General features: G+C 46.6%; 1 protein-coding gene across 1 annotated transcript in view; it reads right to left on the bottom strand.

Moving 5' to 3' along the window:
- The window catches only part of BRWD3 (bromodomain and WD repeat domain containing 3), a 75,275-nt gene that overhangs the window by 41,405 nt on the left and 17,231 nt on the right, over positions 1 to 16,639 (bottom strand). The window contains exons 7-12 of the mRNA XM_064158979.1: positions 10,468 to 10,628; positions 7,586 to 7,807; positions 5,183 to 5,283; positions 4,206 to 4,276; positions 3,042 to 3,142; positions 1,263 to 1,303 (exon numbers count right to left, since the gene is read on the bottom strand). Of these exons, the coding sequence (XP_064015049.1) occupies positions 1,263 to 1,303; positions 3,042 to 3,142; positions 4,206 to 4,276; positions 5,183 to 5,283; positions 7,586 to 7,807; positions 10,468 to 10,628 (697 nt within the window). The remainder of the gene's footprint in view (positions 1 to 1,262; positions 1,304 to 3,041; positions 3,143 to 4,205; positions 4,277 to 5,182; positions 5,284 to 7,585; positions 7,808 to 10,467; positions 10,629 to 16,639) is intronic.

Here is a 16,639-nt window from a genome sequence, read left to right as displayed (position 1 = left end):
GCAGCAGCTGGACACACATGCACCTTTAGACATTCCATCATGAGCACCCTGACCCAGCACAGCTCTAAAAATGGAAAGCTCTGTGGGTTGCAATGGTTGGCTTCATAAATTTTAAAGGCACAAGATTACTGTTATCATCTAAACTAATTAACTGGAAACTCATACACTGGCCTAGAAATGCACATATTTGCCAGCTGTGCTGTCAGAGACAACCACAGCACTGCAGATAATAAAGGAGACAAATGAAGTGATCATCAAGACCCAAAAGTCTTATGATTGTGCCTCTGTAATTGGTTCTAAACAAGTGGCAGCAACCATGGACTGAGAGGTCAAGAGTATCATGAAATGGTTTGGGTTGGAAGGGAGCAGTCAGCAAGGACACCTGCAACTAGATCAGGTCGTTCAGAAGCTCATCCAACCTCCTTCACATACCACCAGCATGGGGCTTCTATCACCTCTCTGGGTAACCTGGGCCAGTGTCTCAACCTCCCTCAGCACAAAAAATATCCTCTTCTCTGGTCTGAATTTCTCCTATTTTAGCTTAAAACCATCACCCCTTCTCCTAACACAGAAGGCCCTGCCTCACTCTTCTCACAGGTCCTTCTCAAGTACTGAAAAGCCACAATGAAGTCTCCCACCATGAGAGAGTGTGTGTAGAGTAATTGCCCCATATACTGAGGTCCAGCAGCTGGTGAAAGTAAGCCTTGTGGTTCACCATTAGTCACACAAAGGAACACAAAACCTCAAAGCCTTTGCTGCAGGAAATGTTGAGATCAGCCCATTTAATATCACCCTTGATGATGTTAAGCTGCCTCCATGCACTGGTGACTCAGTAAAGACTAAAGATAGTAGGCTGCAAGGAGACACCACAAAACTACTACATAAAACATCCAATTCCTTGTGAAAAGCTCCGAGTGAGGGCCCCAAAACTGAACCAAATACACACCAGTGCTGAGTACAGGGAGACAATTAGCTCAAGACCCAGCAACAAAACAAGACCAAACCCAAACAAACAAAACCTCCCGACCCTCCCTCCCTCCCCAGCAAAGCAAAACGAGTTACAGAATGTTTTTGTTCTTAGAGCAGAGCACAGCAAGTCCAAGTTCAGGGATATGACACACATCTTGCAACGTACTTTAAACAATTTGTCTGAGATTAATCAGAGTCCTTTTGGGCCTTGCTGCACCAGAATTGCTCTGAGAAGTTCTTTGGAAAATTAAATACCATACTTCTGATGTCAAAATCCCAGCACAGCCACTCACCTGTCACCATTGTTACAGAACTGGACTGCAACCACTTTGTCCTGAATAGCAGGGAGGTAAAAGAGAAACAGCAATAGTAGTAAATGGTTAAACACTTTGTAAGCTGAAACACTCATCCAAAAAGATCTTAATGGTGAGCTTCTGTTTAGCAATTTGCATCTTCCCAACACCTCCTACAATGTATTATCATACAAATTGAAGAACAGAAAAGTCACATTTGAAGTGAAAAGTTCCCCAGACATATTGTACTAAAAGCTGAAACAGAAAAGTACAGAGAGGCTCAGACACTGAATGATTTCTGACTCAGTTTCTCTGACACTTTGGCATTCAGGAAGAAAAAGCTGCAGCAGCTCTGTTCTTACCTGAGCTTGGTGTCACAGGACCACACACACCCCAGGCTAAGCTCTGCCTGGGAAAACCTGCACCTTTCAGACCCAACAGAGGTAGGAGTAAGGAACCCCAGGAGCTCCCAAAGCCTGGTAGTGCAGCACTCCATAAGATGGAGAAGAAGAACTTAACCAAACAATTGATTCCAGTCGGTTTGCTGGTTTTAGACCCAACCATTAAAGCACACAAAAATATTTCATCCCCCAAAAATGCAGCCCTTGGCTTTATTTCCACTATTAAATTGTTGAGAAGCAAATGGTATGGTTCAGAGGTGTGGTTTTGCCTTTCTTTATTTTCCTAAATACTTGTGTTGGCTGCATGCATTCACTGTCAGCTCCCACTGACTGGTTATCAGTCTCTAACCCCTGATAACCAACTGGGGATGGCTGCTAGGGGCAGGCTGACAGCAGTCCGTGGAATTATGAGCAGCAGGCTTTCAAAAATTAAAGGAATTACAGCCTCTTCCAAACCTGAACTGCTCTGAGCAGGATACTTGTTAGACTTGTTGGCTTGGAGCTCTGAGACTTAAATGGGAGAGCCACAACTCCCACTGAAGCTCAGTGAATCGATTTAGACCTCCACATGAATCCATAAAACATTGTTAAGGTGGGCAGCCAGGCTATTAAGGTTCAGAGACAAATGCTCCAAGCTCCACACAAGTGACAGCCCTGCCAGGGTTGCTACAAGCTCGCCTGTCTGAGGGGTTGATTACCATGCAGATAATAAACAATGCAATCATCCTCAGGAACAACTAAGAGGTGAAGAAAGATTTGATATTGGTTTAACTTTATGGGCTTGCATTCAAACAGAGAGATTTAATGGTTTTAATAAAAGCTATCAAGACTCAAACTGGAGAAGTGATGTTGAAAGCCATCATCTATGGAGTTAAAATGAAAACCCTTCTGTATTACCTGAGTAAGGAAGCTTTTAAGCATCCTTTATGTTCTAAATGAAATCAGCATCATGAGCCAAAGTTTGACTGCACACTCCAAACCCAGAATTACTTTGGTTTTTCTTCTTAGGGGGATTTGTGGCCACGGCTAAAGTTAAACACTCAACACTAAATTTCAGAGGAAGAATGACACTGTGCATGAAAACTGTTTCAATCCCTCATTCCAACACAGACTTCCTTCAAGAATATGAGCAAATCATCAAGTCCCTCAGTTTTCCTTAGGGGATAAAATACATAAACCATATTTTTGCACACATCTCCTGCCTCTGAGGAGTACAAAAATAAACATACCACACATTTTCAGGCAGTTAAATACCGCAGAGTTGAGAGCCAGCTCAACTCCAAACACAGAAAATAAGTCAAACAGGATGTACAAAACCCCAAGCTGCTGAAATTAAGGTAGAGAAGGGATGAAATTTGTTTTCTGCTTTGTCTCTTACCGTATGAGATTCTAACTCAGCCATTTTCTCTGGAGATTCTGAGCCCAGGTAATAAATTCTTATCACGTGGTCAGTACTACCTGTTGCAATGAACATGCCACCTAAGAGAGACAGTGTTTTCTGTGAGAAGAAAAGCCAGCCAAGGAACGACTCCATTTAATTACTGTTTTCTTCTCAGAGCAGTAAAGCAGAGTTTTAAACAGAACATTTCAATGCAGATTAAAACACACATTCAGAACGGAGCAGTTAACTCTGCCAGCTTCTGCTCTGAGCTCTATTTTCTCAGACTGTATCAGCACAGCTATGTGCTCTACAACCTATTCCAGCTGCAAACCCTTCTGACCAAAGGGATATTGCAAGTTGCAACATTCATCCAACAGAATGTTCAGCTTTCCTTTGGCAATTACCACGGTGCTCTCCAACAGCCTATCTGGGAAAGCAGATGGGGAAGAACTTCCTATTCTCACTGTAAATATCAAGGGAAAGTATTGCAGTACACCTAAAATACACAAGAAGGGCATGAAACTAATGGAGCAGGAGGGCCATGAAGATGATCAGAGGATGATCACTCTCTCTTCACAGAGAGAGTGATTGGCATTGGAATGGGCTGCCCAGGGAGGTTGTGGAGTTGCCACCCCTGAAGGTGTTGAAGCAAAGCCTGTCTGGGGCACTTAGTGCCATGGTCTGGTTGATTGGCCAGGGCTGGGTGCTAGGTTGGACTGGATGATCTTGGAGGTCTCTTCCAAACTGCTTGATTCTATGATTCTAGGGCTGGAGCATCTCTCCTATAAAAACAGCCTGAGAGAGTCGGGAGTTGGGGTTGTTCAGCCTGGAAAAGAGGAAGCTCCAGAGAGACTTTAGAGCAGCCTTCCAGTGTTTGAAAGGAGCCTACAGAAGAGCTGGAAAGGGACATTTTACAAAGGCAGGTAGTGGGATAATGTCTTCAAACTGGAAGACACTCAATTTAGATTAGACATCAGGAAGAAATTCTTCCCCATGAGGGTGTTGAGGCACTGGAACAGCTTTCTCAGAGAAGTTCTGGAGGCTCCAACCCTGGAAGTGTTCAAAGCTAGGTTGTATGGGGCCTTAAGCAACCTGGTCTAGCAAGACATAGCCCTGCCCATGGTAGGAGGGGTTGGAATGAAATGACTACAGCATACATACCAGAGCTGAATGATGAACAAGATATCTGAACACCAGGCCTAGACCTCTCTGCAAATTTCACAGGGCGATCCCTATGTGGAAAAAACAACATTTTCACTTTCCATTACTTTATTCCAACATTAGTCAACAAAAATAGTGCTCTGGAGCTCATCAGGCTAAGGTCAATGCACCCACCCTAAACGCTGCTGTTTCAGAATCCTCATCTAAGTTTGCTAGAACTTATCTTTCATTGGAGCAATTTTCTTCCTTGGTTGAGTAAGATCACCATCATTTTCTGAACTGAAAAGCCTATTTAACTTATTTAGCATGATTATTAAAATCTAGTAAGATAGATTTTATTATTAATATAATTAAACCATATAAATAATTATATATATTATATAAATAATATATAGCATGAGATATTATATCAACAATTTAGTTATATTAATAATTAGATGTAATTTAATTACATTAATAATGATTGCTGTCATATAGTATAGAATTCTGCATTACATATAATATATATTTTGCCTATAATGTATATATAATAATATATAACATTTAATTATATTAATAATGCTTGCATATATATACATATATATAATTAAAATAGCATTTACTATTAAGCATGAATTTGATGCCATCTACATGTGTGTGTTCTGTTAAAAGCAAAGAAATTCTTCTGCCTGTAAATTTTGGGCAAAGGTTTAGTCCTTAACATGAGTTCTTCCTCAACACTGTCCTTGAAAAACATGAAATCCAGGAAAGAACAGTCCTGATCTCTGCTTCCCCTCTGCACTGGAATTCCATGAGCTCCCCAACACACCTGGGTGAGCGCTGCCTGCCCCACACACTCAAACATGGGAGAACATAGCCTGTGTTCCTTGAGAAAGGACAGGTCCTCATTTAGTTATCTCAGTGGTGTTCTCCACGCTAAACCTCAAAACAAATCTGTCCTCTGTCACAGATAATTAGAATTATCTAAACAGGCTTACTTAAATTTCATGGTGTTCGCATGCCACTGCCAGAAACAGATTGTTCCATCAGCACCAGTAGAAGTGAGGTATCTCGTTGTCCCTTTCCTTGCTGGAGAGAACTAAAAATAAAGTTCTAAGTTAAACAAGCTGATTTCTTTCTGCCCTTACATGCTGGAGACTTGTAAATGGCTGTGGACAAGAATCTTTCTCTCAAACACAGTAGGTTTCTCCCTGGGAGGACAGAGAGCAGCATCAGGGGGAGCAAGGACATTGAGATGCTTGAGCGTGTCCAGAGAAGGGCAACGAGGCTGGGGAGAGGCCTTGAGCACAGCCCTACGAGGAGAGGCTGAGGGAGCTGGGATTGGTTAGCCTGAAGAAGAGGAGGCTCAGGGGAGACCTTATTGCTGTCTACAACTACCTGAAGGGTGGTTGTGGCCAGGAGGAGGTTGCTCTCTTCTCTCAGGTGGCCAGCACCAGAACGAGAGGACACAGCCTCAAGCTGTGCCAGGGGAGATTTAGGCTGGAGGTGAGGAGAAAGTTCTTCCCTGAGAGAGTCATTGGATACTGGAATGGGCTGCCCGGGGAGGTGGTGGAGTCGCCGTCCCTGGAGCTGTTCAAGGCAGGATTGGACGTGGCACTTGGTGCCATGGTCTAGCCTTGAGCTCTGTGATAAAGGATTGGACTCGATCTATGAGGTCTCTTCCAACCTTGATGATACTGTGAAAACCAAGTTGAGGGACAGAAAACACCTTTTGGCTAGCAAGTTTTCGTCTCCAGCACCCAAAGTAAATTGGAGAATGAACCAAGCCTAGACTATTTCAGTGGGTGAGAAGATGAGGAAATGCTTCTTTCTAGGTTAGAACTGGATCAAACACCCTAAGAGACAAAAATAATTCCTGCATCTAAGCCCAATGAAGACTCACAACACAGCAGAAGCCTTGCTGTCTCTTTCTGAGATTAGATTAGACTGGATCTTAGGAGCAGGCTCTTTACTATAAGGGTGGTGGAACACTGGAATAGGTTGTCCAGGGAGATGGCTGAAATATCCAAGGTGAGGCTCAAGAGGGCTCTGGGCATCATGACCTGCTCACTGAAGAGGGGGTTGGACTAGATGACCTTCGTAGGTGTCTTCTAACCCAGACCATCGTATGTGATTCTATGATTCTTGAACCTCTCCTCTGCCTTTCCAAGGAGCAGGAGCAGGAAATGTTTTCATTCTAAAGTCTCTCATTTTAATTTCACAACTGCAGCAAGCCTTTAATCCTCTGGCTACCTGGTATTTGATTAAGGGATCGAGTACTGTTCCTTCTAAAAGCCATAACTGATTAATTTCTTAATTAACCAAAGTTTTACAAACATTTGTGAGTAACAAAGACTATGCAAAACACACAACCAGGTTGTAAGACGTTGCCAAAATGGTCATCTTAAAAGAACTTGCAGTGTAGCTGAAATCAGATAGAATTTGGCTAATAGGGGGGAAATGAGAGTCCCCAGGACTTCTGGCATGTTGGAGATGACTGTGATGAACCAAAGGCAGTCAGCCTCCAGGAGAGGGATTCTGAGCCAGACATTCCCACTCGTTCTCTCCTCTATGTGCACAACCTGCCAAACTGCAGAGATTATCTTTTTCATCCTGGAATTTTGTTTTGCTGGAGGTTTCTGCCTGGCAATTGTGGTTTTGGAAGGCACATAAACAGCAAACTGCTCCTCATTACTGACTGTGCCACTGCTAGAGAGCTGACTGCTGGCAGTTTAGTCTTTTTTTTTCCTGCTCCACTGTTGCTCCCTGGATTGCAACTGGAATTGCATGGGCACGAGCAGAGATACTCTGCAAACACTTCTCTACCATCTGCTGCTGCAGCACCTACACAGGCTACAACACCCAGACCACAGAATCATTGAACGGTCTGGGTTGGAAGCGACCTCCAAAGGTCATCTAGTCCAAACTCTGAAAACCAGAGCAGCTCCTCCCCATATGGCTAAGATTGAGAGGAAATGAGAAATGTGGAGTGAGGAATTTTAACTGACAGTATTCTTCTGGAAAATAAATGTTATCTATTAACACAGGACTGTGCAAGGGCTACCACCAAAGGTGCTGGCCTTGTGCCCCTGGCTCAGCTAGTCAATCTGATGGTCTTGGTGACCACGCATTTGCTAGATCTCAAGAGAGCAGCAAAGAGACTACTACATAGTCAAAGGTAGCTGGAAGAAGCAGGAGCATTCCCTCAGGTAGTAGCTGGCCTCTGACAGGAGAGAACTGTCAGGAAACAGCACCCTTCAACCGGGGCACATCTACACCCCCAGAGATCAAAAGACATTTTACCTCTGATTGCTAATCCATAGCTCTCCTTATCACTCGAATTCAAGGGCTTAGGAAGAGAAAGGTTAAAAAGCCAAAGCAAAAGCATGTTGTTTTTTTACCTGTATGGAAGTAATGGAAGCTGAATGGCCCTGCAGCACTGCCACTGGGGCACAGGTCCGCAGACACCAGACTCGGACGACTTTGTCGCAGCTGCCCGCAGCCAGCAGCGTGTTCTCGTAGTTCACAGCCATGTCAGAGATCTCAGCCGAGTGTCCTCGCAGCGTCGACAGCAGGCGCCCGTCATCTGTAGCCCAGATTTTGACCAAACAGTCATCTGACCCCTAGTGCCACACAAAAAACGTCCAAAGGTGACAGAGAATCAGTTTGCTGGGAGCAAAAGGTGTGCATGTGCGCCACAGACAAGCGTCTACATCATCAGCATGGCAGCAACCTGCCAGAGAAACAATCTTTGGGGGGGGTGCCACAAAGGCACGACCATTGGAGGCTGGGAAGCATCTTGTGAGGTCAGGGATTCAGGTATCTGCAGAACAGGAGCCTTGTGTTTCATATTCACATATTTACATAAATGACTTCATTCATGTTTATCAATATGTGCAGGGTGAGTGCCAGGAAGCTGGAGCCAGGCTCTGCTCGGTGATGCCCAGAGACAGGATGAGGGGCAATGGGTGGAAGTTAAGGCAGAGGAAGTTTCATGTAAACACAAGGAGGAATTTTTCCCCTGTGAGGGTGACAGAGCACTGGCACAGGCTGCCCAAGGAGGTTGTGGAGACTCCCTCTCTGGAGATCTTTAAGACCCATCTGGACGCGTTCTGGTGTGATCTGCTCTGGATGATCCTGCTCTGGCAGGAGGGCTGGACCAGGTCACTTCCAGCCCCTGACATTCTATGATTCTGTGATTTCATACTAAAATATGATTAGTGCTGCTCATACAGCTCCTCTTGGTGCACAGTTCAGTTATAATTAAGGTAAACTGAAGCAGACAAAGCACTTAATTACCTACTAGCAAAAGGCATTTATTTGTGTAGGCCACATCAAGTCAGCAGTACAATCAGAGTGATCCTACAACTTAAGCTCTAAGGAAAAAAGAGCATTTAGGCATCTGAGGCATCTCAAGAACCTCCTGGAGCTGTGAGGCAGCTGCACAACAAGGTTCAATTTCTGTTAAGAGAACGCTGGGACCACTCAAAGACAGAGACTGTGCTGCCAAAATGCTGCATCAGTGAGATTCAAGCTCGGCACAGGACACAACTCAAAACATATCCAATTCATATCATTGTAAAATACTTCAACCTATAGTAGCAGCTACATAATTTCATCCTCAATCTCAATGCTGATAAGAATTTTTGGACCTTTCCACTCTTCAGTTACCACAAAGACTACTCCTAGTAACTAGGGCTGCCACTCTGTATTCAGGAGCCTAACACAATAAAACTAACTGCAACATCAACACTGTTTGAGTTGAAATGACATTGTATTAACTGCAGCTATATTCAAACTCAAATCACTTCCAGTTCTTCATACAAAAAGACTGGATGAGGCACTTGGTGCCATGGTCTAGTTGACTGCATAGGGCTGGGTGCTAGGTTGGACTGGATGATCTTGGAGGTCTCTTCCAATCTGGTTGATTCTATGATATGATTCTATACTAACTGCAGGGGAGAAAGATTTCTTTCTGGTGTAAACATAAATGGAAGGGTCCTCACTATAACCCAGAGTAATTATTACTAAGAACACTGCTATGTGATCAATATATAATGAGGGGGGAAGCTACCAAGGACACAAAAAGACAGGTAACCTGTTTCTGAAGTCTTTAGTGACAAGAGAAAAAGGCAGTACAGGGGTCAATATTAACAGAAGGTGCATTCTTAGTTTGAAAGAATGTGTTCAGTTTTAAAGCTGCACAAGGAAAAGGACCACAGGAATGTGTGGTAACACAGCCTGGAGAAAAACTTCCACCAACATTCATATCAATTTACTTTCTAGAAAGCAAATCTAGTAGGGAACTAAACTGCAGATGAAGCAATGAGATTTTCTCTTCACCGTGGAGCTGTTAGGGAAGTGCCAGGCAAGGCTTGCCAGCATTTCCAAAGTTACCAAAGGTAAAATGCAGTTTGAAAGGAAGTGCCAAGATTCACCCAGCAAGAAGCATCCAAATGAACTCCAAATCCAACAATGCTGCAGGTGCCACTCAGGAAGAAAGATGATGAAAGAAAGAAAATCAAGCAGGTGTTTTCAAGTGAGGTTTGCAAGCTCTGGACTGGCACAAGGCTGCTGTAAAAGGTGGGGAAAGCAGAGAGCTGCTGAAGTTTCAGTCTGCTGGAGCTGTGAGCGATTTGAAAATACCAAGTGCAAATTAGCAGAGAAAGAGAAGAGTTCTCCATACATTTCCAGATTTTAATTCCCTTCTTTTTCTGGAAGCTGTGTCTGGTGCTCAATCAGTGACTATCAGTGACTAAAGGCAACGATGCTGGGGAGAGGCCTTGAGCACAAGCCCTACGAGGAGAGGCTGAGGGAGCTGGGATTGGTTAGCCTGGAGAAGAGGAGGCTCAGGGGTGACCTTATTGCTGTCTACAACTACCTGAAGGGTGGTTGTGGCCAGGAGGAGGTTGCTCTCTTCTCTCAGGTGGCCAGTGCCAGAACGAGAGGACACAGCCTCAAGCTACGCCAGGGGAGATTTAGGCTGGAGGTGAGGAGAAAGTTCTTCACTGAGAGAGTCATTGGACACTGGAATGGGCTGCCCGGGGAGGTGGTGGAGTCGCCGTCCCTGGAGCTGTTCAAGGCAGGATTGGACGTGGCACTTGGTGCCATGGTCTAGCCTTGAGCTCTGTGGTAAAGGGTTGGACTTGATGATCTATGAGGTCTCTTCCAACCTTGGTGACACTGTGATACTAAGATGTTGGTGTAGGACTCAAGAGAGAGAGAAAAATCAAAGCAAGCAAATGCACCTTCCAAGAAAAGTCCCATTTTTATGTAAACTTACTGTAAAAATCCTTCTCCCGCTGCGATCGAAGGCTATACAATAAACAGATGAGAGATGGCCCAAAATCCTCTTATGCATCTTCATGTGTTGGTAGGTGGATGTTGGGAACAAGTGGCTGAAACGTCCACATCCAGTTAATTGCCTGGCAGAGATTATATTTACTGGGAGACAAAAAAAGTAAAACAAGAAGAAAATGAAGCCAGGAAATTTTGTCTGGGACTTGAAAGAGACAAATATTAAATCAAGTATAGTGCTTGGTAACAGCTTTATTATCACAATACATGAATCTGAGCCTCTTCCAACTTACCAAATCATTCTGTGTAGTCTTGCAAATAAGAAAGTTCACTCCTGATGTTACCTTTCAATACCTACCACACTACACCTGCCCACTAGACAGAATTGGAAGTAAAACAAAGACTTCTCATCACAATGACAAGTTATTCCAAGTGCTGAGTTCATCAGCAGGCAACAGATATGCTTATGGGGATCCAATCATAGAATCTCACAGAATGTATTTGGCTGGAAGAGACCTTCAAGCTCATCCAGTCCAAACTTCAACCTAGCACTGAAGGGTCAACACTAAACCATCTCCCTAAGCGCCAGGTCTACAGGCTGCTTGAACACCCCCAGGGACAGTGACTCCAGCACTGCCCTGAGCAGACCATTCCAGTGTTTGAGAATCCTCTCAGTGAAGAAATATTTCCCAGCATCCAGCCTGAACCTCCCCTGCAGCAGTTGGAACCATCACCTCCCTGAGGAGTCTCTTCCAGTGTTTGAGAACCCTTCCAGTGAAGAAGTATTTCCTAATATTCGTTTTAACCTGTCCTGGTGCAGCTAGGAACCATCACCTCCCTGTGGAATCACTTCCAGATTTTGAGAGCCCTTTCAGTGGAGAAGTTTCTTCTAATATCCAACCTAAACCTTCCCCCTGGTGCAACATTTCCTCTTGTCCTATTGTTTATTACTATGGGAAGAGACCAACACCCACCTGGCTACCATCTCCTTTCAGGGAGTTGTAGCAAGCAAGAAGGCCTCCCCTCAGCCTCCTTTTCTCCAGGCTGAATGACCCCAATTCCTTCACTTGCTCCTCACAAGACCTATTCTCCAGACCCTTCATCAGCTGCTTTGCCCTTCTCTGGACCTGCTCCAATACCTCAATGTTTTTCTCGGGGGGAGGGCCCCAAAACTGAATCCAGTATTCAAGGTATGGCCACACAACGCTGAGAACCAGGAGACAACCACTTCCCTGGCTGTGCTGTGCTGTCACACTGCTGCTGCTCCAGGCCAGGATGCTGTTGGCCTTCCCAGCCACCTGACCACACTGCTGGCTCATGTTCAACACCCAGAGGTCTTTACTTCACATGACTTCCATATTTGACTTTCTAATTTGGAGTACTTCTTTCAAGATCCCACATTGCTAATTTGGTGGATTCCTTATGATCACAGGCTCCCAGATGAAACCCCTTACTGTGCCTCCTGCACACTTAGCTAGGCAGAGCTCCACAGGAGCAGCATGAAGCTCTTTAGAGCCTTCCAAACGTTTAGTTTAAAAGTGCAGTGAACAACTTGACCTATTTTCTTCATTGTCTCATCATATCATGGTCTACCTACACAAAGATTATGGAATATGTTAAAGAAGCCTACAAAGCCAAGACTTTAGTAAAGCCTTTGATGCCATCTCTCACAGCATTCTCCTCAAGAACCTTCTGGCCCATGGCATAGCCAAGTGGACCCTTTGCTGGACTCAAAACTGGCTGGAGGCTGGGCTCAAGAATTTGTGATAAAGGGAGTTAAATTCCAACTGTCCCCCAGGGCTGTGCTGGGGACAATTCTGCTCAATCTCTTGATTAATGATTTGAGTGAAAGGATCAAGGGCACCACCAGCAAGGCTGCAGATGACACTAAACTGAGGGTCAGTGTGGATCTGCTCAAGGGGAGGAAGGCTCTGCAGAGAGATCTGGACAGGTCCAATCAATAGGCTGAGGTCAGCACAATGAGGTTCAACAAGGTCCTGCACTTTGGTCACAACAACGCCAAGCAATGCCACAGGCTTGGGGCAGAGTAGCTGGAAAGCAGCATGGTGCAAAAGGATCTGGGAGTGCTGGTTGACAACAGGACAACCAGGAGCCAGCAGCATGCCCAGCTGGCCAAGAAGGCCAACAGCACCCTGGCCTGCATCAAACTCAGTGTGTCCAGCAGGAGTAGGGCAGTGATGGTGCCCCTGTACTTGGCACTGGTGAGGCCACACCTTGAGTACTGGGTTCAGTTCTGGAGGTGCTGGTGAGTGTCCAGAGTGTGCACAAGGAGGATGGGAAGTGGTTTGGAGGGCTTCATAGAAGTACAGACTGAAGGAGCTGGAGTTGTTTAGTCTGGAGAAGAGAAGGCTACCTGAAAAGAGGTTGGAGTGAGGTTGGTGTTGGTCTCTTCTCCCAAGTAACCAAGAGGAAATGGGCTTAAGTTGTGCCAAGGGAGGTTTAAATTGGACATTAGGAAAAACTTCTTTACTGAGAGAGTGGTGAGGCATTGGAACAGGCTGCCCAGAGGGGTGGTAGAGTTGCCATCCCTGAAGGTGTTCAAGAAGCTGCAGATGTGGTACTTCAGCAGATGATTTAGTGCTTGTGGTAGCTGGGTTACAGTGGGACCTGATAATCTGAAAGGTCTTTTCCAACCTTAGTGATTCTGTGATTCTCAAGGGTTGCTATCCCATAATACATTTGGGTAAAAGTAGGAGATTGAAGTATTAATATGCAGCAGGGTGATAAATGGGCAAGGAAAAGAAATTGTTTCCAGCTTTGCATACACGTGCTTTGCTTGATGCTCTGAAATCAGGGCTGGTTTTAATCACTCAATGCAACTGTAACACTTTGTACCAGGAGAAAAAAAAGGATTGCAAAGGTGTAGATGCTTGCAGAAGTCATCAGGCTCCCAGTGTGACCTCATCTTCAGTCACTATTCATTTCTCATGTAAAAGCACACACTCAGCAGCACTAACAAAAAGCAAAACACACTAAAGCAAATTAATTTACTATCTGCCTACTACTCACTTGATATCTGATACTATACAGGAACTGCTAAATGAAACTGGCTCCTCCAGCAAAGGAAAAAAATTCATCTGTAACTCCTTTTCCCCACAAGAATCCCACAGTGAGAAATGCTGCACAAAGGCAGCAGCAGGTTTGCCTCCACATGATTTTATTTACCATTTGTCAGCATAAAAGATAAGTTCTTACAATATCACAGATCCCTTTCCCCCACATTGTGGCCACTGTCATACCAACATAGAGATGTACCCATTGGGTAATAAGCTACTTAGAGAATCTCAGCCTGGTAAGGATGGAAGGGATTTCTGGGGAACAGCTAGTCCAAGACCACTGCTAAAGCAGGGTCACCCACAGCAGGTTGCCCAGGATCACAATGTCCACACAGGTTTGGATTCTCTCCAGAGAGAGATTCCTCTGCTCTCTCTGGGCAGCCTCTAAGGCCCTCAGGGCAAAGCATTTTCTCCTCATGTTTGGACAGAAGCTACTGGGTTGCAGTTTGTGCCCATTGCCCCTTGTCCTGTTGCTGGACACCAATGAAAACAGTCTGGCTTCTGGCCCTCCACCCTTTAGCATTGATCAGATCCCCTCTGTCCCCTCTTCTCCAGGCTAAACAGCCCCAGGGCTTTCAGCCTTTCCTCCTCAGAGATGCTCCAGGCCTCTCAACATTTTTTTAGCCTCCAGTGGACTCTGCTGTGCCTTTCCATGGTTCAATCATTTAAACACATGCTGACAGTGTATCTGCCTTTAAACAATTTCAAATGGCTTTGAACAGGGGGTTGGAAGGGACCTTTGGAGATCATCTAGCCCAACCCTCCCATATATTCCCAGTAATCCCAACACTTTCTGTGTACTACAGTGCTCCCACATAATCCTCCTGAAGATCTGCCAGTGCTCTTTGTTGTAAATCCAGGAATAAAGTATGAAAAGGTAACAAATAGTCAGGCATCTAACTCACACCACCTAACTTTAAGAGTCAAGCCCCAGACTTGCACTGAGCTCAGCTTCAGAGGATGTAAAAATGACTTCACTTCTTCCTGTCTATTTCTCTGTTTGCACAATGGGGACAAGACTCCTCCATCTGCCATGGAGAATCAAAAACTAAAAAGCACAGATTATGAAATTTTCCTGCCTTGAGTTAGATTCTGTTCAGGGATTTCACTTCCCAGCTCAGTCTCTTCTCAGTGCTGGCACTTTCTGCAGCTCAGGGCATGTTTTCACAGTGGCTGCTCCTAGCAGTGATGCTGCTGATGGTTACAGTCAGTACCAAGGGCTGGGGTGCAGACCAAGGTCGCTGCTAAACCCTGTCTAGTGTGTTGGGGTGCAGAGTAAAAGGCTGCTCCTGCAGGGAGGAGCAGGTGGTTCAGGTGACCCTTAAGGGACCAACAAGGGATTCCATGACGTCACATTCAGTACAAAGCTGTGGGATCACCAGGGTCAAACCTCGCCTCTTCAGTGCCCAAGGAGGACTCTTGTCTGTTGTGACCTTGGTCCAGAGCCATGAGGTCCTGAATCTAGTCCCACAGTCCAGATCCTAAATCTTGTTCCCATCTGCTGCTGAGTCCAGTCTGGGCCCCCTGCAGCAACATGAGTGAGGACAGTGATGTAACTGCCATCGGGAGGGTTGTATCTACTTGTCTCTAGGTATTACCATTATTATCACCAACATCATCAAGTCGTTGTAGTTTTCTTTTCCAACTCATAAGCCTTTGTCCTTTATTCTCTTGCTTTTCCCCTTGGGAAGGGAGTTAATAGAAAGTGTCTGTCAGCTGTTTAGCATCCAGCCCGCCCTAACCCTTGAGAGAACCAATCCCAAGTTGCAGAAAATCACAGAATCCTCAATCCTGCCATAAGAAGTATCACCTTTAGCAAAGCAACAGCATCTTGTGACCCAAAGTAGCAAGCACTCAACCTACCTGATCCTCATGCAAAACCGTTTAGGGAATAGCAAAAAAACCCTACTCTATACACACAAAGCTGTGATTGAGATTTTGGTCTCCCCACACTATATAAACTGCAAAGGGATTGCAAGGTAAAACCATTCCACTAAACAAAAACATCCCCAGCTCCAGGGCTCCTGGTGGAGGACTAATACACAGTATCTAAGGACAAAAACCCCTGCCAAGTTTGCTTTCTTCAGCACAGCAAAGTTACTGTGCTCCTAAGGCCTAAATGCACAAAAATGACACAATTCTTGAACAGAATCAGGAGCACAGAACTTTGGTTCGGGGCGACTATGCCGTTAGCTGCTGCGCTTCGTGCCGCACTGGGGCTAGCTGCAGACGAAGTCTGTCCCTCACTCCGCCTCGCCAGGAAAAGCTTCCAGAGCTGCACTCCTAGGGCACGTCAAGAGGGAGCGCGGCCAGGCTCCCGGCAAGGAACGGCAGCACGGCCAGGCTCCCGGCAAGGAACGGCAGCACGGCCAGGCTCCCGGCAAGGAACGGCAGCGCGGCCAGCCCGCCCGGCAAGGAACGGCAGCACGGCCAGCCCGCCCGGCGAGGAGCGGCAGCGCGGCGAGGAACGGCAGCGCGGCGAGGAGCGGCAGCGCGGCGAGGAACGGCAGCGCGGCGAGGAGCGGCAGCGCGGCGAGGAGCGGCAGCGCGGCGAGGAGCGGCAGCCCGGCGAGGAACGGCAGCCCGGCCAACCAGCCCGGCGAGGAACGGCAGCCCGGCGAGGAGCGGCAGCCCGGCCAACCAGCCCGGCGAGGAACGGCAGCGCGGCGAGCAACGGCAGCACGGCCACCCCGCCCGGCGAGGAACGGCAGCCCGGCGAGGAACGGCAGCCCGGCGAGGAGCGGCAGCCCGGCCAACCAGCCCGGCGAGGAACGGCAGCGCGGCCAGCCCGCCTGGCGAGGAGCGGCAGCCCGGCAAGGAACGGCAGCCCGGCCAACCAGCCCGGCGAGGAACGGCAGCCCGGCGAGGAACGGCAGCCCGGCGAGGAACGGCAGCCCGGCGAGGAACGGCAGCCCGGCGAGGAACGGCAGCCCGGCGAGGAACGGCAGCGCGGCCAGCCCGCCCGGCGAGGAAAAGGAGCTCGTCCTGGCTGCCCGGCAAGGGACGGCAGCGCGGCCAGGCCGCTTCTCTTTTGCAGGCTGCGCAGCCCCGGTTCTTTCAGCCTGTCTTCATAGGAGAGCT

The sequence above is a fragment of the Pogoniulus pusillus genome, chromosome 19 (assembly GCF_015220805.1).
Source record: "Pogoniulus pusillus isolate bPogPus1 chromosome 19, bPogPus1.pri, whole genome shotgun sequence".
Lineage (NCBI taxonomy): Eukaryota > Metazoa > Chordata > Aves > Piciformes > Lybiidae > Pogoniulus > Pogoniulus pusillus.
The sequence above is the reverse complement of the archived record's forward strand: the minus strand, read 5'-3'. Positions and strand labels throughout refer to the sequence as shown.